This window comes from Limanda limanda, chromosome 4 (genome assembly GCF_963576545.1).
Source record: "Limanda limanda chromosome 4, fLimLim1.1, whole genome shotgun sequence".
NCBI lineage: Eukaryota > Metazoa > Chordata > Actinopteri > Pleuronectiformes > Pleuronectidae > Limanda > Limanda limanda.
Genome location: NC_083639.1, coordinates 6,003,969 through 6,026,579, shown reverse-complemented (window position 1 = coordinate 6,026,579; position 22,611 = coordinate 6,003,969). Strand labels below are relative to the sequence as shown.

Here is a 22,611-nt window from a genome sequence, read left to right as displayed (position 1 = left end):
CATGAAGGCACACGCACAGGAACGTGTTGTACCTGGCAGTGTGTGCTGCAGCAGTGTTTGTCTGCACAGGTCTCTGCCCTGTGAAAGGGGGGTGGCACTGTGCAGGCCTGTGGCTCCATCACAGCAAAGACTGCACTCCTTTGTTTCCTCAATCCCCTTCATCCCTCTCCTGTTACCTCCTGAAGCTCGTCCATCACACATTGTAGGAGCCTAGAGGGGCAGGGTGTCAGTCGCTCCGAGCTGCTGTTGCACCGGAGTGCCCTCTGGTGTTGATGTGTGTGTCACTGCTCACCTCTTTGTCCCCGCTCAGCCACAATGAGCGCGTGTCAGCAATGCTGCCAGATTATGACTCATAAATTAGGCTTCTACTTTCAGAGGGATATCTTTATCTCGGATGTGACAGATAATCAAAGTCATTTATTGAAAATCCTCCTGATGCCGGACATTTCTCTCATCTTTCAAAAACATTCTTGCTTTGAGGCTACACTACTAACTGGTCTGCTCCTGTGCCACCTGTTGATAATAACATAAATGTGAAATGTTGGTGGTCAAAGGTGTTTTTATTTCACTTTTTAAGAAGTTCCCATTCGTATGTGTTGTTTTTCTTAAAAGAAATAAGATGAGAATAAGATTTTGGTAATAAGATGTGTTTGTTTTATTCAGTAATAATTCAGACATAAGTAGATATTAGTGAACCATTACTGATCTGATTAGTTCTGCCTCATAAGTTTGAAGATAAGCTTTTCTCTTATCTTTCATGAAATATGACAAATTGCCATAGTTAGGCCTCTAACTGTTATTTGAATGAAACCATTTAAGCGACAGACTGATAGATACAGTGTGTAACAAAGCTACTTATTAATCACAGGCCAAAAAGGGAAGACAGGGGAGTCACAAGACACCATTTTATACACATTTCCTGTTTTTTATGTACAATCTCAATCTGAAAAGCAACTATAGTATCTATGGCTGTCACATCAATCCTGTAAAGATTAAAACGTTTCCTTCTGGAAGCAGTTGAGCAGAAATATAAAGTTGTATAAAATGAAACAACTCGATTTCAGTGGCTCAAAATTGTACTTTAATAAAAGTATTTAGTTAGTTTCCACCTCTGAGGAGCAGCAGAGTCCCTTTAAACCAACAGAGACACAACTACATAGAAGGAAAACAACATGTGGTTCCTCCTCAGATCCCTCAGTATTTATTTATAGGTTGCGTCTTGCAGGGATTATGCGATGCAGCATCAGCACACCTCAGATCAGTACTTTCAGAAACACTGTTTGCCCCTGGATTAGTTTTATTCCACTGGAAAGACTCACTCTGTAAAACACTGGGAGATGACAAATCACCGCGGATCTCCAGGCTCTGAATAGTAAAAGAAGACCTTCCAGCCATCTGTTTCGGTCGGGGTTTAGTGTCTCTCTGACAGACACGCCTCAACCTGCCTCCTCAGCACATTTCAGCACTTTCAACATATTATTCCTCACATGCGAATAACTGCTCAGAAATGCTTATTTACACAATATCCAAACCAGTGTTATTACCAGTGACAGGAAGACCCGCCGTCTGCTCGGCACACATGCAATATTAATCTGGTGAGTCGGTTGCAAACAGCCTCTTATCGGCATCCATGTTTCCCTCGCACCGATCTGCTGTTTAAACAAACGTTTCATTCTGAGAGGCTGATGTGTCGCTTGGATTTGCTGCAGATGAAACAAAAGTTGTAACACTCAGCTCCAGCAGTGTCTCTATAGTCCTGATCAGAAATATGTTCACGCTGAGGTTCAGAGGCAGCACAAAGATGGAGAGCACACCCACCAACCCTATCATTACATTCACCCACAGGCAGGGAAAACCCCACCGCCGCCACCCAAGCTGGCTCCTGAGCTGTGAGGCCACATGTCCCTCCGTGATAAATGTCAGAGGAACACCTCTCTTTTTCCTTTCCAGCTCATGTCCTCCCCACTCTGCAGACAAACACCCGGGGGAGATGAGGACAAAGTCTCCATGGTGATGCGCTAACATCTGCTCAATGTTCCAGGAATATGCTCTGTGAACAGTGCAGCTGCTCTCTGTTTTCTCTGGGTCAACACACTGGGCCGACTCTGACACCGACATCCCTCGGTTCACAGGCTTGGTGGGCGCAGAGCCGACTGGAACCAGGCCTTGCCGGCCGCTGTCACTGTTATTGTGGAGCCTGCGTTTCGTTAGATGTGCCTGGATCTGTGCAGAGGCCGGGCGTCGCATGTGCAGGCTTGTAGTCAGGAGCAGCAGGAGAAGGGAGAGGAAGGCCATGGCCCAGCAGGGACTCACAGCACTGGGTATGGGACTGAACAGGTTGGGTAAACATCTGATGAGGGAGTTGGTTGTGTGCAAACAGGCAGTGGCCCACTCGTCCTGCAGCTTCCATCGCCACCTGACATTCAGGGCGACGACTACCCACACTGACAGGCAGCAGAAGTATCCGGCGACACAAGACAACCCGTCATCTTTGTCCGGATGGCTCCTGTCCTCCAAATCCTCCTCCTCCTCCTCGGCCACCTCTCCAGTATAACAATGCTCTCCATCAGTGTCCACTGTTTGGCTCTTGGCCCTGTGATCTACGGAGTGAGGCCACAGCAGTCGGCCGAGGGTCTCCACAGCGATCAGAGGTGTGGTCAGGAGCAGCACGGCTCCATACGTGTGGCTGAGGAACAGCAGGAAACGCAGGGCGATGACATCACCCGGTGGGGCTGGGGCCGTCACCCAGGACCCGAAGACACAAAGGAAACTCAGAGACACTGGGTGAAAAACAAAGTGTCAGCGAGTTAGTTGATTCTGGTCGGACCGGTTTAGAGCAGTGATCCCAACTAGGGCTACATCCTGGTGGAGCTAATTATATAGTGAGCAAGCTACGCAATAACTACTAAACAGATTTCCAAAATATTATTGGAAGGATATGACATGTGTCAGGGAAGAACCCTTGTGATAAGGAGGCAAATAAAGAAATTGCATTTTCCCCTCCTGCAACATTGTGAGACAAGGTGTTTCTATCATGTACTGGGATTTCTCTGAGAATTATTCATGGTTCTTGATAGTAGAAAAAATCCAACTTCTTTAAGGGACTGACTTTTAAGCGTGTGCAATTTGGTGCAGGTGCCAATAAAAATCCACAACTTGTGCATTTAAATTGAAGACTGTTGGGCCTATGTGCTCTCTTCAGTGTCATTGTTTTATTTATATCCTAACATTAAGTGTTAATAAACAACCATTCAAATGCAGTGATGGAAAGTTACTAATTCCATTTAATCAAGTCCTGTACTTCGACTCCACTGTTACTACATTTTGAGTGAAATGTACTTTTGAACAGAAATAGTTAATTGTTGCTTAAATTTTACACACAAAACATTGAATTAAATTATGAAATATGATGCATTAGAGTCCCTGAATTCCCATAGTGCAGGTGACATTGTTATGGTTAGTAGAGCTACACAGGCTGGAGTTAGATGGTAATTACTAATGTACTAATCTGAATAATAAAGCTGTATCTATAAATATCTTATTGCGCAAGATGGTAGCTTGCGCAATAAGATATTTACCTTGTGCAAGGAAAAAAGATACTTTTTAAACTTTGAACATTTCTGAAAGGGGCTTTTTTGCTTAATGGGTGTGGTTATTTGAAGTAAATATTAGTGGTTGTACTTCCGTGAATGCAGGACTGACAGAGTATGTTTAATCTGTGATGCTTCTACAATGGCTGATCGTCACCTGCAGCCAGGAAGTCGGTGAAGAGCAGGAGGCAGCAGCAGCAGAAACTGACAGGGCTGTAGGAGGCGGTCAGCGAGGGCACGAAGAGAAGACTGCAGGCCAGTTTAAAAACACACAACACCACTGCTCCCTCCAACACACCATCCATGACTAGAACAAAACAACACACACAAACACAGGTCACACAGGTTTCCCAAACAGTGTGTCTGGAAAACGTGTTGTCTTTGTGCCTCAAGGTGGAGGAGCTCAAGAATGCCAACACTCCAACAATGGAAATTACAAATCTGTAGTTTGTGTGAAACTCACTCAAACTTTTCACATCGTGATTGTAGTTTGAATGTGAGTTTCTGCCTCGTGGTTGCGGATCAATAATTCATTGTACATGAGGAGTGAACCCTGGACTAGACAGCTGTTTACAGTTGATCACAAAAAGGAAGAAACTCAGGAATAACAACAGCTTGTCAACTGTCCTCTGTCAACACAAATGATCGTATTTGAATTCAATTAAAACATCATATTTAACAGCATAGATTAATAAACAAGTGCCATTAAACCTCTCAGTAATGTGAGCATGCAAATCTGCAGCTCTGACAAGGCTGTAAACATGTCCACCTCCTGACAACAATACTGAACAATCACTCTTGTCACATGGTCATAGAAGAAAATTCAAACTACATGTGACAAAATGTCACCTGCAGTGAAGTTCAGGAGTTCTTACCTGTACTGGCAGGAGCCGTCAGAGCAGCATGTCAATATGAGCTTCAGATGTTTCATCCGCTCCCTTCACCCCTCCACCCCAACCCCCCTTTGCTCCACCCTCTTGATGGGGGGGGATAATGACCCTGCCTCCTCCCCCCCCCCCACCCCCACCCCCCCTCCTGTGCTCCCTGCACCTGGCCTGTGTGGAAGTGAGAGAACCTGTGCACCGCAGAGGGTGTGGCAGCGTCTGTAGGCTCAAGAAAACCAGTCTAACAACAGTGAGGTGTGTGTGTGTGTGTGTGTGTGTGTGTGTGTGTGTGTGTGTGTGTGTGTGTGTGTGTGTGTGTGTGTCTTAATATTTCTGCGTTACACCCACCTTATGAATCTACTGTTTGCTATTTCAAGGGTTACACAAAACACTCACCTTCAGGGTGTTGCTTGAATCAGGATTAGAGAGAAGACAGCTCTATTGTGAAAAACATTCTTTAGCTTGAGAGTCGATACAGGTTTAATAGTTCAATGGGCTCAAGACATTTGTGGTTTTCAGTGTTTTAATTAACTTCAGATCCTGTTAGAATGTTGCCTGTGCATACTTTTTAACATGATCCTTCAGTAATAGCCAACGTGCAGTTTTTAGACAGGTCCTCTTCAACATGGGACATTATTTATTCATATTGTTCTCCTGGGAACACTGGCTCATTAACTCTGATCCCTGACCACATCTAGATACATTGGTTTTAATGCCAGGTCCCAGCAGAGTTTCTGTTTGACTGGAGCTCAAGATCAAACTGTTTTATCACAGAGAATGAGTTGCAAAAAATGTATATAAATTGAACTATGAATTACTCTTTTTCATTTTAGGATTTCCAAACATTACTCTCAGTCTCTAATAAGTTAATTTGTGATACATTTTCAAGAGTCTTAAGATAATACTTATTTTCAATGAGACCATGATGAAAAGCTCTAGAAAAGCAAATAAATGCACATTTAGTAACTGCACTGCTTGTCATGGGTACATAATCACATAATCACAAGATATATTTTTTAAGCGGATGCAACCACATACATTCAGCAATAGGAATCAAGAAACTTTTATTTTAAATGACAATAGAAAACATTAAAACATTTTGCTCAGGTCAGATGTAAGGAGGAGAACTGAGCACCAAGCTCTGTTTATCTCTCAGATTATTGGTCGTCATCTCATTTGGGTGATTTTGGATCCGCTCGACTCTGATTCACTTAAAATACTGAATATGAGATGGAGTTCTGTGGAGTTTTGCATTTGTTATGGATATCTAAACACAGGTATTTGAATATGTCTTTATTGTGGGATGTAATAAAATATACTTACTTAGCTCTCGCAGAGGAACTTAGGGTTTTTTTAATCAGCAATTATCTGTACTTTCACAATTAAATAAACTTGAAGTATTAAAACTACTTGAACTATACTCAAAAGTAAAAACGTAAAGTAGAAAAATCAATGTGGTATTTTCTTTGATTACATGCCAATGTATTTGTACTTTTACTTGAGCAAAAGAATTTGCTTTAAATAGTAAAAATACATTTAAAAGCAAGTTGTTTAAAGTTACAGTATATTTAAAAGCAAGTACCTAATGATTTCAATTCAAGTCAATGTGTAACTTTGAGTTTAGTATATTTTCGTTAATCTATTTGTACTTTCACTTAAGTAGAATGTTTGAGTACTGCCTGCAAAAAATACACACAATATGATGACAACTTCGAATGCACACTGTGTGTTGAGTACATTCTCGTTAATCTATTTGTACTTTCACTTAAGTAGTATGTTTGAGTACCGCCTGCAGAAATACACACTATATACACACAAAATACACACTGTGTGTTGAGTTTTCGCGCCACAAAAAGAAGTAAAGTAGAATCTGTAAAATAGTTTCCACCTCGTAAATAAAATTTCGAATAAGTCTGAAATGCAGATATATTTTTTATTCTCAGCTCCATGTGTAGCTGGTATCACGTGTAAAGGAACAGTCCACCATGTTTTCTGCTGTGACTGAAGCTGTGGCTGAAGCATAGACTGTAAATATAAAGGGTTGAAGCTGTGGCTGAAGCTGTGGCAGCAGTGCCATCTCCTGATGAGCTCAGCACAGAGCACGTTATCATCCTGCCACACATGAGAGGATTACTCTTCATATCTACTGTACACCAGGGTCGTGACATGGCGGTGACACTCGCAGCTTGTGCACAGAGCCTGGATTAGATGACACCTGTGATGCAGCATATTAATACACTCATTCTGGACCTTGCCCCTCTCTCTCTCTATCTCTCTCCCTCTCTCTCTGCTGTGCTGTCTGTGCATGTTTATCACCAGTGATAATGAGTGAGCCTCGCACATGCACTAATATTAAAAGCTGTCACTTTAGCCGGAGAACCGTGCGTAGCCATGAACTTCCCCAGCAGCACATGCCCGGGTCCCTGTGCCGTGGCAGCAGCAGCAGCAGCTGCACGGACACATGCCGCCGCAGCAGCAGCCGCAGCAGCAGTGTTCAAATCAGACCGAAAAAAACACGAAATGGGTTAAAAAACCATCGGCTTCATTTCTGGTGTTGTTGTGCTGAACAATTGCTCGCCTGCAGCACCCAGAAGTGAACAGCAGGCGACCCGGAAGGTTTGAAGTCCGCCTGAGAGCGAGCGAGCAGAGAGAAGAGACTAATCCATAATAACAATACCCCAAAAAAGAAATATCCCTCCTCTCGCTGCTTCAGGTATGTTGCTCCTTCATCCTCCTCTCTCTCCCTCCTTTTCTTCTCCCCCTCTCTCGCTCTCTCTCTCCGGGGTCGACGTTTCTATTTTTTTTTTTTTTAAGTCATGCAAAAGTTGCGTTTAAAAACAGCAGCATTTGGAAGGATTCTGGTTCCTTTTCTACCGTGCAGCGAGTCCAGGCTTCCATTACGCGCGGGGATTAGCGTCGACGTCTGGGTTTGTGTGTCTCGGAGGCTGCGGAGCATTCAGCAGAGGCTTGGTGATTGTTGTAGGAAGTGTCAGGGTTTTTTTTTCTTCTCTCCCTCTCCTCTCTCCTCCTCCAGCCGGGCTATTCAAACCTGCGTATCAAAGTAAACAATCATTCGCAGGCTTTAATGCAAATATGCCTCATCCATCCAGGGCGCGTCGCGGCGGCGCTGGAGCCACACGTGGAGAATGTATCTGCTTATAATATTCAGATCTGCAGAATATGGCGTCCGGTGCTTATAAAAATAAGACTGGGGCTGCCATTTTTGTTTTCCTTTTGTCTGAAATTTTTTAATAAACTGTCTGAGAATGTGGGAGAGGCAGGCAGGCGGACAGGAGGAGCGAGGCGCTGCGGAGGATCCTTTCTCTCCGCGGAGGAGATGTTGTGTGTTCGCTTTTCAAGCTGCTGTTTTTTTTTTCTTAAGATTGGAAGAGATCGGCTCCTGCTTCCTTCGGGGGAATGAGGAATAATTCAGGTACAAAGATGGAGAAAAAAAACTTGATTCTAACTTTTCTGTTTTTTTTTAGAGATGGAGGAGTAGGCCAGGATCTCTCCAGAGTCCTGTTGTGTTTCACTGGTGATGCTTGTTGCAGCTGAGATATTAAGATTTAAAATAGTTATGTGTGGCAACACTTGACCCCGACTACCTGCTAAACATTTGTACAGAATTAATAGCATGTAGCCTTGGCTGGTTTATAGTATCTCAGTGCAACTGTCAGGTTCCCTTTACAAGAGTTCATAAGATAGTATAAGTATTAATACTATTTTTTGTGTTTCCAGGATGTGGCTTACTTTTTGTGGCTTTCTATTTGTTAATGATTTATCTGACAAACTATTTCCAAAGGGAGTCATATTCATACGATATTATACGATACAATTTGATGCAATGTGATACTATGTGATACAATGTGGTACGATATACGTACAATCTGATACAATAAGATATGATACAATGTGATACAACCACTATAGTTCTAAAACTAAAAGATACATAAAAAACGGTCTCCCTACTGAGTCTTTATTAACTCTGCTACCTTGGTGGTTGGTTTCTAGCCTAATTTGGAAACGTACAGCGGCTGACACAATCATAATCTCCTATTAAACCACATTTAAATCTGCTTTTGTGCCTTTTTTCGATGCATTATTTTTCTCCATCAAAATCCATAATTATTTCCTGGGAAAAATCCTGGATTCATCCATTGATATGTATCCGCACCAAACTTTAATGGCCCATACCACATCCTTCCACCAAGTTTCATGGTAATCCATTAGGTTGTGTTTGTGTTTTCTTGCTTAGAAACAAACCATCATATGGAAACATATGTAGAAAATGCCATGTCTCGTGGCACAAGTAAAGGAGCTTAAACCTTCCTCTACATCAACAGTATCTGCAAAAAGAAAGAGACCAGCTGATTGTAAGGATTGTAACACGGGAAATAGTGCATGTACCACCATACATGGTAGGGAACCCTGTTGCAACCATTAAGTGTTTTCTAGGTGAAGTGTGGCATTTCTAAAAGTGACACAGGAGTTGACATGCAGCAGTCAGACTCCTGAGCCTGCTCCCCAGAGTCACAAAGCCTCCAGGAAGTGAAACTGATCCACACTGGCATCATTAGAGAAATATTCTGAGGGCTTTACTGTACGCTTGTACCCCTGGACGTATCGTTTTTGTTTGTCTTGGCCCGCAGACGTGGACTGTGTTATGCCTGTGCTAAGCCAAACAGACTTCGGAATGGTGAAGTACGCCAAAGCACGCAATGCAAAATGTTTAAAGAAGAAAAAAAAAAAAGAACCTCATACAGGGTTGAATAGAGAAGCGATGGAAAGAAAGGCCTTCAGATCGCAACAGGAGCAGCAAGCAGCTCTCTCTGCCTGAACATTTAGAAGGCGTCTTTCTATGCGGTCAGTAGAAAAGCCATTGGATCAAGCATTGATCTTTAAAGATATAATATGTAGCCCTTCTTTATTTTAAATGTCTTAAATGACTAGACCTATGTTATATATATTGTTGACATCTGTACCTAAATTATCTAAAAATGTTTCAACAAGGTTCAAACCCTGCAGAGAAGTTCTCAATCTTTTCAAGGTAACAGGACCTTTCACTTTGGTTGTTTTTTAATTGCAACATATCCAGTTTACCTGTGGCTTTGCCTGCTTTAACTTCCAGGCAAACAAAGGAATAACACAGGAATAACACACTTTCATCCATTGAGCTTGTCTGCTGTTTTTTCCTCCATTGTTTGCATTGGTTACTCATAATAAATTTTCGCTGGACATTACACAACTCCTAACTTGAACTTACATACAACAACTCCCATGATCCTACACTGCCTCATGATCTACAAACTATGGCTTTTTCCTGGGTTTCTTTTTTGTTTGAGTAAGAGACCCCTAGCAGTGGAAGTTACATATTGTACGTTAAAAAGAGAATCACACTTTTATTTTGCAGTCACATCCCCAGATATTAGAAAGAAAAACGCTCTAACAAACAGATGTGGTTTCACTGCAACCCTGTCTAAGTTATTCAATATTCACCTTTTTTAGTTGGATTTACTGACCTCTGAACTCTTGAGACGTCACTCAAGTCTTTTCTTGCACTCTGAGGTGAGACTGTATTTCTCCATCGAACTCTCGCGTTACCACCGAGCTTGCGTGTGTCGAGGAGGAGTTGACCAGCAGCCACAGATTAGCATCTGCCACATCACTTTTAACATTTCTGTTTCCTCTGATAACCATTGTGAAGAGTCCTCTCACTAGCTGTGGTGACCTCGTGAGGGCCTGTCTCAGGCAGCACGGGGAGAGAAAAAGCCTGCTGGACTCTGCATCACTTAAATGTCCTTTCGAAAAAAACTTTGTTGCTGACATCACTGAACATCTTGAAGAAAGCGTGAGGACACTGCATCTCTTCTTGCACTTTTTTGGCAAAGAGGAGAACCAAAACAGAATGTCTTTGAAAATGCACCATCACAAGACCGGGACCAGCTCTCCCAAATCATCACATCAAACAGTCAGCTGCTGCCTGGGCGGAGAGCCACTGACACAAGTTTCCAACCCCTGTTTTCCACACTGACAGTAGGGCGACACATAAAGATTTAACCTGAGATGAGACAGTAGGGTGATGGGACGCAAGATGAGAAGGATGTTAGGAAAAACAAATACTTTACTTCACAAGCTTATACTTTCAAACTTTCCTCAAGGCACTTTTTAAAATGGAGAGGCTGAGTGGTGCGCTGATTATTTTGTTGTTGTCTGCTCCGTCATTTCAGGATGGCTGAACCTCGCTTTAATAATCCGTATTTCTGGCCTCCACCCACCGCGATGTCTGGCCAGGTGAGTGATTCTGCTTTCCACACTTATTTGTCAACACCCTTTAAAAAAAATGGAATGTAATAGAAGTCATTGCACCATTTGCACATTTTTATAGCAGTAGTTTGACATTTTTGGGAGATTCATCATCTGCATTCTGGACAATGGTTCTGTTAAAAGTTTGTTTCCACTCTGATGTTTTTACAGGTTTTCTGATAACAAGTAATAGTCGGGTACATAACCACCTGTAACACTGCAAGCTGTTTCCTCCAGTTTTTATGCTAAGCTAAGCTTATTGGCCGGTGGCTTCATATTTACAATACTGATGTGACAGTGGTGTTGATAGTCTGATCTATCTCTCAGCAGGAAAGCAAATAAGTATAACAAAAAGGATTAAGTAACTAATGGCACTCAGTAGAGCCCATAACTCCGCCAAGGCCCAACAGTCCCCTTACCTACAATCAATCATGCAGCAAATTTCACACAATCATAGATTGCCGTCCCCTAAATAAACTGGATCAGAACCCATGATTGATTCCCGTAAAAAACAGTTAACATTTAAATAAAAATACAGATCTCACAATGTTACAGAAAGCGAAAACTGTGATTTGTCTCCTGATCCGTGACAAAGTTTGATTGGTTCTTCCCTGACCCATACCACATCCCTCAACCAAGTTCAGTACAAATCAGTTCAGTGGATTTTGTGTAATTTTGTTCACAAACAAACAAAAGTACAGTGATGAAATATAACATCCTTGGCGGAGGTAATATGATCATATCTTCCTAACCTTATAGTGGTTGACTATTTGGGGGTTGAGAACAGATAAAGGATGTATTAATGACCACATTAGATGATTAAAGAGATACGTTAAAAGGAAAGAAATAAGAATTAAATAAATGTTTTATCTTTTAAGTCATTTTTGAAATATTGATAGATTCCTTTTTGGCTTGAAGTTATATGCTGTATGCCGTGAAATTCCCTTTAAACAAATTATTCACCTGTGTCACTCGAGGAGACATTACTTGATTTTAAAGAGTCACAAGTCGAAAAGGTTGTGAACCAATGGTGAACTTGTTGTTGATCCTCAGAGACATTCAGGGCGAGTCGTAGCGACAATGTCAGGTGTCCGCCAATAGAGGGAACCATCGTGTCATTAACCGACACTCACTAAACTGACGATGGCTGTTTTCTTGTCACAAACGCTGTTTCCTGGCTGTCAGCTGGATAACCTAGTCTTGATCAATAAAATCAAGGAGCAGCTGATGGCCGAGAAGATCAGACCGCCACATCTTCCCGCTGCCTCAGCACCTTCCCAACAGGCCCAGCTGACTCCCTCCAGTCAGGTAGAAAGTGGCCAGCACGGGATGTCCAAAGCCCAGCAGATGCAAGTTCTCCAGAGCCACAGCTCATCTCAGCCCGACATCGCCCTGCACGCCCGTCCGACCTCCAGCTCAGTCACAGGTACTCAAACTGTGACCATAGTGTGTAACATGGACTGTAGATAAAGATGGACAAGAAGTCTCCACCTCCTCCCACTATTCAGGAAAGAAGCTAAAATATCCTGCATACAAAAGCTGCCATCTTGCACATTTGGAGCTCCAATCTTTGCAGTAACATTCAGGGTAGGAGCTGTGGCATTGAGGTTCTACCTACACACGCTTCGTACCAATCACGAGTCAGTATCAACTGTCAATCATGACAAATCAAAAAGCTAATTAAAGCCAAACTTACCAGAAAACCCATCATTTGAACAATTAACGTGTGATGAGAACTACCTCAAATGACAGAAAACATCTTGGGAAAAATAAGACTTGTACCTATACTGCAGCCAGCCACAAGGGGGTTATCAAGACGTTTTGGATCCACTTTTTGGGATCCACCATCTTTATGTACAGTCTATGGTTTTTACTGGTATGCATGAAGTAAAGTGGAGCCAGAATGATTATCACAGTTAATAATACTGAACATCTTATATTTGATGCTTTGTTGAATATGGAACTAATCTGGTAAACATAGACATATCTTCTTCGTACCCATGCAGGAAGAATTCAGTCACATAAGTTGTTTAATATTTTTTATGTAAAGTATTTGTGTGTGGATATTTTTAAGCAAGCATCTTTTGAATACCTCTACCAGGTCGTATTCTGGGGGACGTAAACTTGAATCTGGACGATAAGGCAGCTATAAAAGCCAGAGGATTATGGGAAGACTGGCATCTGCGCCAACTCATTGATCATCCGTCCAGGACAAACCACGTCTCAGGTAACCACACAGCTCTCAGCGTGGGGCGGGGGGAGGGGGGTCTGCATGTCATTTATCATCTGCCTGATTAGTTTAGCTACAGTTGAAGGTTCAGGGCGTTACTCACACTTATATAGAGATCACTCTTTGTGAGCTAAACAGCTCAGACTATTTGATTTTTTTCTCAATTTTAGATGTTTTACAACTTTGAACCCTTTTAAACACGACAATCAAGGTGTCCGATAAAATAAAATACTAATCGCAATTAATTTTGTCAGAAACATGAATACTTATATCCTTTGTATTAAGTTACAGAACAAATATATTCATACACTGAACATCATCATATTAATGGAAATAAATAGTGTATATACTAATGACCCAGTAATCAGGTCCTGTTTCAGCTGAGTTTTAACCCCTGGACCTGATCTGCAGCCAAGCTCACAAGATATTAAATGACTGAGTAACAGGCCCAACGTCTCAACTCTGTCTCTAGCTGTTTGTCTGTGTTTGACAAACTTTATTATCATGATTTTAGAGACTGTTGCCCTTGACGTATTTATGTGTGTTATAGTTGACGGCAATAATGGTTTATAGTGGTTTCAAATTAATCTATAATATACATGAAAGATTGGGTACCCAGAGAAAACCCATGCAGAGAACAAACATATATTATATGAGTGTAATGTTTGGTGGAGACCGACAAGTGCCAGGCAGTAAAACTGATTTGCAGTTTGTATTATTTGGTAGTCGGGTCATGTGCGAGGGAATTTTAACTGAATTTTAACTACATAGACCTTTCATAGAAAGATATATAACTACATATCTTTCTACATATACAAATAATCTTTTTTGTCACATTCAGTAAATCAAAATGAATATAATATTTTCTACTTGCTGTTCTTATATTGCTTTATTATGTGCATTTGAATGTGAATTTATTGTCTTCAATATGTGAAACCTCATTGATAAGGTTTTACAGTCACGTCCATCTCTTCATTTTTGCACCCGTCAGGTGTCGCGCTGGCGTCCAGAACAGGCAACCTCAACACCTCAGAAATCATCACCCCCACTACGCCCACTTCAAGCAGCCACAGTCGGCTGTGCGGGGCGCCGACCCCTCACCTCATCTCAGGGTTAGCCAGTGGTCACATGATGGAGCTTGGGAAAAACAACGGGGGTCTTGTAGGACTCCTCGGGCCCCCTCCAAAAGAGGAGCGAGGCCGCAAGAGGATCAAGGCAGAGAACGGGTCTTCGCTGTTGGTGGTGCCCTACCCGATCCTCGCCTCGGGCAACGACCAAGCCTGTGTCACCATCACTGCCAAAGAGGGAAAGACCTACAGGTGAGGCAGGATCTTTTTTATGGTAACCACTGCACCAATGTGCAAAAAGGAAGGAAACACAAACCGTTATGTTTGTTTGTTTGTTTGTTTATTTTGACAGGGACAGTGCATATTAATAGACATTTCTGTAAATATGCCAGATTTAGCCAGAAGGTTAGTTTCCATCTGCAGTCCTTGGCCAGATGTAACAATAGGCTCCCTAAAAAGCAAATAAGCAAATAACAGAAAGAGTTTTAAAAAAGAACATAGAAAAGCAACAGATAAAACATTAATTATAACCACATACAAGTATTCAGTAGTTAAAGCCTTAATCCAATAAAACGGTCAAAGCCAAAGTGTTTGTGAGCCACACTGCAATTTGATTTGTATGAATGCATGAATTACACTGTATAGCCCTGATCCTCTTGTCTGTCTGCACTTTGTTAATGTATGTCTCCGCTCTCTGTCACTGTTTCCTTGTTGCAGGTGTAAAATGTGTCCTCTGACTTTCTTCTCAAAGTCAGACATGCAGTTTCACTCTAAAACACACACAGAGGCAAAGGCTCACAAGTGTCCTCACTGCACCAAGTCCTTTGCGAACGCGTCCTACCTGGCCCAGCACCTGCGCATACACCTGGGTGTCAAACCTTACCGCTGTTCCTACTGTGAGAAATGTTTCCGCCAGCTTTCCCACCTGCAGCAGCACACCAGGTCAGACGTTGGAATAAATCGTTGTGTTCATGAAGTTTTATTCAAGAGTTGCATAAAATCTCTGTACAAATATTGAGCTGAGGTGGATTAAGATGATTCATCTTATTTACTTTTCTTTTTTTCTTCTTCTGTACATTTTCTCATGTATATGTTCAAGAGCCTTTTCAGAAGTTTGATACATTTTAATCAGTTTAAACATGATACATGTTAAAATTACAAACGTTGCACACATTTTAGAAAGGTAGGGTTACAGGTCTGTTCCCTTTTGTTTACTCAGCCACATCACCTCATTTGTATATGAGAGATTATAAAGTCCTTACTAAGCCTCCTGTCTAACCTGTTCTTGTTCCTGTTCAGGATCCACACGGGCGACCGACCATACAAATGTGCCCATGTGGGATGTGAAAAATCTTTTACTCAGCTCTCTAATCTGCAGGTAAACATTAAGTACTTTTCTGCTTCAGCTGTTTTACCACCAAATGCTTGAATGAAGTTTGTGAGGGAACAACTTTCACAACGCCTAACCCTGTGTGTTCTCTGTTGTTCCTGCTGAAGTCTCACCAGAGGCAGCACAACAAAGACAAACCCTTCAAATGCTCCAACTGTTACCGTGCCTACTCAGACTCTGCCTCGCTGCAGATCCACATGTCTGCACACGCCATCAAAAATGCCAAGGCCTACTGCTGCAGCATGTGCGGCAGGGCATACACCTCAGTGAGTTGCCCATCAAATCCGGCTTGCTTTTAAGATATATAGTTATTGCAGCAGCGACGCTTAAAAGTGTGATCATCCTCTTGTTTTTCTTCTCCAGGAGACGTATCTTATGAAGCACCTGGCTAAGCATACAGTGGTGGAACATGTGATGTCCCATCACTCGCCTCACCACAGGACAGAGTCATCCAACCTCCCTATACGGATATCCCTCATCTGATCTCCTCGCATGTCTCCTTCCTGAGATATGTCAGCATTCCTCTGACGGACTTGAACCCATGAGTGGGTTCTAAAAATGTGCCAGATTGTACTCATATCTTGTGAAGAGGTGCTCTTTTAATGAGCGTGTCCTCCTTTCCTTTCTTGCTGACCAGATAGTATTATTGGGGACATCCAAAGATGACTTCTCAGCACTTTCGGGCCTGGAAACGACGGGCCCAAAATGTCTTTTTCTATAAGATAGTAAAGTGGTTTTGCTCTTGGCAGCTACATGGAAAATCTTTTTAAACTTTCTGCGTTATAACAGATCACGTTGTCTTTTTTATATGGCCCTTTATTTTCTTTACCCAAGTCTTTACAAAAAATTCAAAAAGGTATTTGCATCAGAAGTAGTCTTCCGTTAGCCCGGTGACCAACTGAACATAAAGATGAATGCTTATATGATGGATTGCATATTGTACCACTTGTCCACTTATGTCAATGTTTGCAATACCTCACAATCACGTGGCCATAATAAACACATAAATGACATGTAAACATTTATTTTCAGTAATTTTCACACTGGTTTTATCTTTACCAGGATGTGCGACTCGTAAATGAGATGGATGGGTGTTTTTATTAGCTTGTATAATCGTCAGTGTTAGAAGAATATGCTAAAGGAAGACACAAGTATTCAGTGTAATATGACTGAGTTCAAAATGAAATAAAATAGAAGCACATTTATAAATTTTTTCATGTAAGACACCAAAAACTAAATTAGTTCAATTTTAATAAGTTCAATTCTCGATTAAAAATCAGGAAACACTCCTGAATTTTTAACAATTTAATTCCCCAACAATGAATGATGCACTTATTCTTCTTCTGTTTACTTTGTATTTATTTGGATATGCTAATAAATACATGTGGTTTTAAGTTACCACCACTCTGCTGCTGCCACATGAACAAACATCAGTAATGAGGTTCCTCTGGGGTTTTCAGCTATAATGTTTAATGGAGGCATCAACCCTATTTGAATAATATTGTTGTTGTTTTATGAATAAACACGTTGCCATTTTATGCATTTAAGCCTTAACTTTGTTACAACTCTAGGATCCACTCAGTTGTTTTATCATTTTACATTTGCCTTTTATATCATAGCATGATATACACTGTAAATAAACTATATTAACTGTCAGCCCGTTTTTATAATAAATCATTCCAAAAGAACAGTTATTGGTGCAAGTCTTTCTTCAGTTTTCCTGGCTGCACACAAACAAAAAACAAACTTGTAGAAAACAAGTCCTTTTCGATGTTTTCATGTGCCTTGAAGTTGGAATGTGGAACAAAAAAATGAATTATGTCAACAAGCGTTTAAACAACACCTTTTGACACTTCTTTGTAATATCTATGATAATGAATAGCAATTAAAAGGAAACAGGTGTAACATGCATATAAATAATTTAAAATGTGTGCATAATGTGTATAAACTAGAGTTACTGCACTGAAGTTGTATGCCTCTGCCAACCAGTGCAGTTCGACACACTTTTTCCCCCCAGATTCATAAAAGGTCACTGTGACTTTTGACCACTGAAACGTAACTATTCTCCAAAAATCTTAGTCCAAGTGACAACTGATCAAAGGGTGAAGTGTTTGAGCCAACAAAACACTTTTGGAGTTAGAAAGCTGTGGCGTCATCAAGTGTCTGTGGATTTGGCTGCAATTCTGCAAATATAAATTCCTTCTTGTAACCACACATCCAAATGAGTACAAATCAGAAAACACTGGACATTTACATGAATTGAAAACTACTAACACATAAAAAAAAAGATTATCTATTTAGAACCGATCAATTGACGTGTTTTAGCTCATTCACTACAAATGATAATTCGCATCCCTGCTGGTGTTTTTGCTAACCAGTGTTGTGATGTGGTTGTTTGATATGCAAGCAGCCGATGGTTTCCATTAGCATGGTTTCCATCCACTCAGCAGACTCCTGAAACTTGCTTCAGATATATAATTCATAACCATCAAGTTCTGAGGCAACATAGTGTTGACTTTTTGTTTATCAAAAAGGAAATAGATCAATAGTTGTTTAAATTACGAAGCTGATGTTCACTGTCTACATATTGAAACTGTATGCAATCTGAAAAATATAATGAAATATGAAAATCTACAGAAAACTCTGAACATTGTCATCAGTGATACATGTAAAAGCAAATTGGATTTGATCAGCTAAAACTTGCAAAATTGTTCAATAGTTTAGATGTAATATGTACAAATTAAAAATGTCTAAAGGCAAAAAGACCCATGTTATATATTTTGTATATATTTTTATATATATTACTTTATAAACACAGGGAAGGACACGACAAGTTTTCACAAGGTGGGGCTCAAGTGCACTTACACGAATATGTAGTCGGACCGGTTACCTGATGAAAGCAAGTACCAGCCTGGAGCCTGGATTTGACTATTAAATGTTGCACATGCACTGAAAGGCTTGTGCGTAAAAAAAATTTGATTAATTGGTTAATCAAAAATCTTAGAGTTATCTGGAGGAATATTCCATTGACCAGTGTCTAAGGTAGTGGAAATTCCCTAGGTGTCTCACTGCTGTGATACTTTATACCTGACAGGATGGAACCCTTATTTGGCAGTGTTTCACTGCTATGACCTTGATAAACAGGATCTAGGCCCTTTTCTGGCGATGTTTTCTTCAAGCTGGTACAGCGGATGGATGGACACAGCAGATTAGACACAGAAGATGATCTCATGTCTTTCATATCCTCTTTTTTTATATTGTCTTGTGAAATGCCTCTTTCTTTTTTGAGAATTTCATTATTTCAAATCTCAAGATGAATTTCCATCACAGTTAGTTATTTTTTGACTATATTGTGAGGCTGTATGAGTCAGTGCAGGGGCCACACATACAGGACACCAGTGCGTAAAAAGGCGGCCCTGTTGGCACATTGGGAACGGTACTGGTCACCAGCAGCAGTTTGCGCATGCAGGTAGACGTGACAACAATTTACCCATAAACATGAGAACTGCTGAAGCGCCTCCAGCCTCCCTCTGCAGGTCCCAACACCATCTGTGGCTGGGGAGGCGACACACGCACTCTTACCTGGTTCACGCCCGCAGAGGAACTATTTCAAAGAGCCACACCCTTTTCCTCGGGGTTCATTCCAGACTTTGGACATTTCTCCCCCTATTTTGCATCGTTTATTCATGGACCTGCGGAGAGGAGGAGTTCGTTCAGCCTCAGGTGGGTTTATTCTCACATTTGTATCATCCATCTGCAGCGGGTTTATTACAAATGTCTCAATTTCTCTAGATTTGTTATGATGATTAAGATGATCTTTGTCGTGAACGTAAGAGAAGATGTTTTTACTCGCAAACAGCTGGTTAACAATGTGACAGCCGCCTCCGCGAACGGCAGCAGATGTAATAAGATGTTTACTTTAAACCCGACATCTCTGAAGCGTACACCAGTGATGCGATATTAGTGCGCACACACTCGGACATAAGTCAGGAGATAACACGAAAATCAAGGGCAACAGAAGATCATGTGATAGAAATTTGGATTTAATTTTGCAGGGTTTCTTTCCCCGGCTCTAAAAATACACTGTGGCTGAGCACTAGACATTTGCGACTTGGCATCATGACCTGTTTGAAATGATCAGCAATAAATGGTACAAACCTCTAAGCAACTGTAGGAGCATGAATGGGCTCAATACATAGGTAACAATCAACTAGCTAATACTGCAACGATCCCCTCCCTGATCCAATGTACACTCTTCCAGATTATGGATTTGTTTCTCTGTTTGCTTTGCTGTAGTTTCCACAAGTACTATAGCACAAACGAAAATATTATTATCTTTGATAACATAATGCAAAACTTGCATATGAAACTCACGAGTCCTCAAACACAATCTCAGGCTTCAGACTGCTGGAACCAGACATTAGCACAATTCACTGGATCATCATTATTACTCTCATGAGCAGCGTTGGAACATACAGTAAAGAGTCAGTGGAGCGGGGAAATATAAAAATAAATCAGCTGTTTATGAAATGTAATGAGAGTCTGTTCTGATCTTGATGAATTTAATACAATGAAACCTTACAAATGATTGAAATGAGATTTGGCATCTTGAATTTAAATCAACTTTGTTGTCATTGCAAAGCAGAAACCAGAAACTGAGGCGGTTACAGGAACATTTTACCTTTCTAAGAATGTTTGACTAAGCCATACTGCATCATATTTTGAAGTTAAATAGAGTATTTGTTAATTTAACTGTATCTGTTTTTATTTCAAATCCAGATTTCTGCATGAATTGCATGTATTATTCTCACAATTATACAGATGACAGCATTGTTTGATAGATTTCGTCTGACTTAAAAATAAAACATATGCGCAAACTGATTCGTAGAAAAATATGTCCACGGTAAGTTTAAGTTTCTAATGAATTCTAAAAACTTCGATGTTGTATCAATACCTCAAACAAGGGCACTCAGTAGACCAAGGCCCAACAGTCTCCTTTCGAAGATCAGAATTTCTATTTGAGTCATAAACATCAGTCCCCTAAACATGACTGATTGATTCCTTTCTACTACCTCTGCCAATCTATTTTCACCCCTGTCTGTTTGATCCAATTCAAAATCAAATGGGTTCGTCCCTGATCCATATCATTTTCTTCCATCAAGTTTTGTGGAAATCCAGCCAGTAGTTTTTTGTGTAGTCTTCCTTACAACCAAACCAACCAACACACGGACAGGGGTGAAAATATAACCTCCTTGGTGAAGATTGTCGTGGCAACTTCTACAATCCCACTACCAATGAGGAAACGAGACACAAAATTCTCTTACAGTATTGTCACACTTTAATGCTCAGAGCATGGTGCATACAACAGAGTTCAGATTGTAATATGCACCCAGATAGAGAGCAGATCATTTACTTTATACCTTCGGCTAACCCCTCCCATACTGGAGGGGGTATGTTAACCCTTTGATACACAAGCTATGCAAACCCCCTCTAAGGCACAACATGGGTCAAAAATGACCCGTACTGACTTAAAATGTTATTTCATGCACGGCTGAGTGTTTCTTTGCTATATTTTTGGAAATATAATTATTTCATCATTTAATATTCAAAGTATTCATTAAATATCTTGTTTTTGATTACCACAAATCATTATTTTGAGTTTATCTTTCATAATTTATGAACTAAAATATTTTTTGTATTTTTAAATCAAGTTTACACACATGGGTCAAAAATGACCCGATGGAGTTTAAAGTTTAAATATCTTTGCAATAAATTTATTTCATCATTCAGAATTTCAGGAATTCCTCAATTAACTTGTTTTTGATCATCACAAATTCTTATTTTCATTTGTCCTTTTTTACTTTTTTAATAAAAAACATTTTTGTATCACTACCCTTCCATGGGTCAAAAATGACCCGTATTCATTAGGGCCCGAGCACAGACATCAAAGGTGTCTGGTGAGACCCTATTGAAATTGTAAGGATTATTATTTCTTATAATTAGGGCCCGAGCACTGATCAAAGGTCAGGGAGGACCCTATTGTTATTGTAAGGATTATTTATTCTTCTTATTATTATTATTATTCAGGCAAATGAATTGGCTTTTTGAGGGCTTTAACATGCTCAACTTCTTACCAAAATTTGCAGAAAGTTAGAAAGTGGTGAAAATTTACATATTCTAATGGAATTTTCAATGGGCGTCGCAAAATGGCTCAACGGTGCCCCCGAGACCCCTGGAACGTGTTCACATTGACCGGTCTTCACAAAAATCGATATACAGGTGTATCATGACCAGACAAACAAAAAAGTCTTTAGGTGCAATTGGAAAAACACAACAGGAAGCCTGCTATCTTGCATTTAGTGGCCATATTCCACATTTTTACTTTGATGTACTTGTACCAGGGTTTTCATCAGATCAACGTCAAATTGAGATGAGTGTCATCACAACAAGATGGAGATAAAAACTGACTGACGCATTTTTTTTTAGTCACACGGTGTGACCGTGGCGTGGCGACAAAGTTTGATTACACGCCATGAAAACACGATGTTCTGTACATACATCGACCATGAATCCTTTGATGCTGAGCCGGTCAAATATCAAAGGAATCTTTATTAGGGCCCGAGCACAGACATCAAAGGTGTCTGGTGAGACCCTATTGAAATTGTAAGGATTATTAGGGCCCGAGCACAGACATCAAAGGTGTCTGGTGAGACCCTATTGAAATTGTAAGGATTATTAGGGCCCGAGCACAGACATCAAAGGTGTCTGGTGAGACCATATTGAAATTGTAATGATTATTATTATTATTATTCAGGCAAATGAATTGGCTTTTTGAGGGCTTTAACATGCTCAACTTCTTACCAAAATTTGCAGAAAGTTAGAAAGTGGTGAAAATTTACGTATTCTGAAGGAATTTTCAATGGGCGTCGCAAAATGGCTCAACGGTGCCCCCCGAGACCCCCGGAAGGTGTTCCCATTGACCTATCTTCACAAAAATCAATACACAGGTGTATCATTCATGACCAGACAAACAAAAAAGTCTCTTGGTGCAATTGGAAAAACACAACAGGAAGCCTGCTATTTTGCATTTAGTGGCCATTTTGGCCATATTCCACATTTTTTCTTTGATACACTTGTACCAGGGTTT

The 22,611-nt window shown here is 40.7% G+C and overlaps 2 protein-coding genes across 6 annotated transcripts; one reads left to right on the top strand and one right to left on the bottom strand.

Moving 5' to 3' along the window:
* Positions 1-726: 726 nt before the first annotated feature.
* On the bottom strand, positions 727-4,519 carry LOC133000067 (uncharacterized). Of its 2 annotated transcripts, XM_061069937.1 has the most exons (3): positions 4,466-4,519; positions 3,748-3,897; positions 727-2,780 (listed from the first exon to the last, which is right to left on the bottom strand). In XM_061069937.1, the coding sequence occupies exons 2-3, from the start codon at positions 3,893-3,895 to the stop codon at positions 1,657-1,659; spliced, it is 1,272 nt and encodes a 423-aa protein (XP_060925920.1). In that variant the 5' UTR covers positions 3,896-3,897; positions 4,466-4,519; the 3' UTR covers positions 727-1,656. The 2 variants fall into 2 exon arrangements, with proteins under 2 accessions (XP_060925920.1, XP_060925919.1); XM_061069936.1 differs by lacking the exon at positions 4,466-4,519 and having other exon boundaries at positions 3,748-4,187.
* Positions 4,520-6,840: 2,321 nt separating this feature from the next.
* Positions 6,841-17,018, top strand: znf362a (zinc finger protein 362a). 4 transcript variants are annotated; one of them, XM_061069932.1, is made up of 9 exons: positions 6,841-7,187; positions 10,702-10,765; positions 11,963-12,203; positions 12,879-13,004; positions 13,999-14,326; positions 14,792-15,016; positions 15,374-15,452; positions 15,572-15,730; positions 15,828-17,018. In XM_061069932.1, the coding sequence occupies exons 2-9, from the start codon at positions 10,703-10,705 to the stop codon at positions 15,945-15,947; spliced, it is 1,341 nt and encodes a 446-aa protein (XP_060925915.1). In that variant the 5' UTR covers positions 6,841-7,187; position 10,702; the 3' UTR covers positions 15,948-17,018. The 4 variants fall into 4 exon arrangements, with proteins under 4 accessions (XP_060925915.1, XP_060925918.1, XP_060925917.1 ...); XM_061069935.1 differs by having other exon boundaries at positions 6,917-7,187; positions 12,002-12,203; XM_061069934.1 differs by having other exon boundaries at positions 6,918-7,187; positions 11,996-12,203.
* The last annotated feature ends 5,593 nt before the right edge of the window (positions 17,019-22,611 follow it).

What these genes read in the sequence shown, in the direction of transcription:
- znf362a (XM_061069932.1), top strand. Translation starts at nt 10,703, where the DNA reads ATGGCTGAACCTCGCTTTAATAATCCGTATTTCTGGCCTCCACCCACC. An exon ending in CAGGACAAACCACGTCTCAG is followed by an intron (nt 13,005 to 13,998) that starts GTAACCACACAG and finishes TGCACCCGTCAG; the next exon opens with GTGTCGCGCTGGCGTCCAGA. An exon ending in CACCTGCAGCAGCACACCAG is followed by an intron (nt 15,017 to 15,373) that starts GTCAGACGTTGG and finishes GTTCCTGTTCAG; the next exon opens with GATCCACACGGGCGACCGAC.
- LOC133000067 (XM_061069937.1), bottom strand. Translation starts at nt 3,895, where the DNA reads ATGGATGGTGTGTTGGAGGGAGCAGTGGTGTTGTGTGTTTTTAAACTG. An exon ending in CACCGACTTCCTGGCTGCAG is followed by an intron (nt 2,781 to 3,747) that starts GTGACGATCAGC and finishes TTTTTCACCCAG; the next exon opens with TGTCTCTGAGTTTCCTTTGT.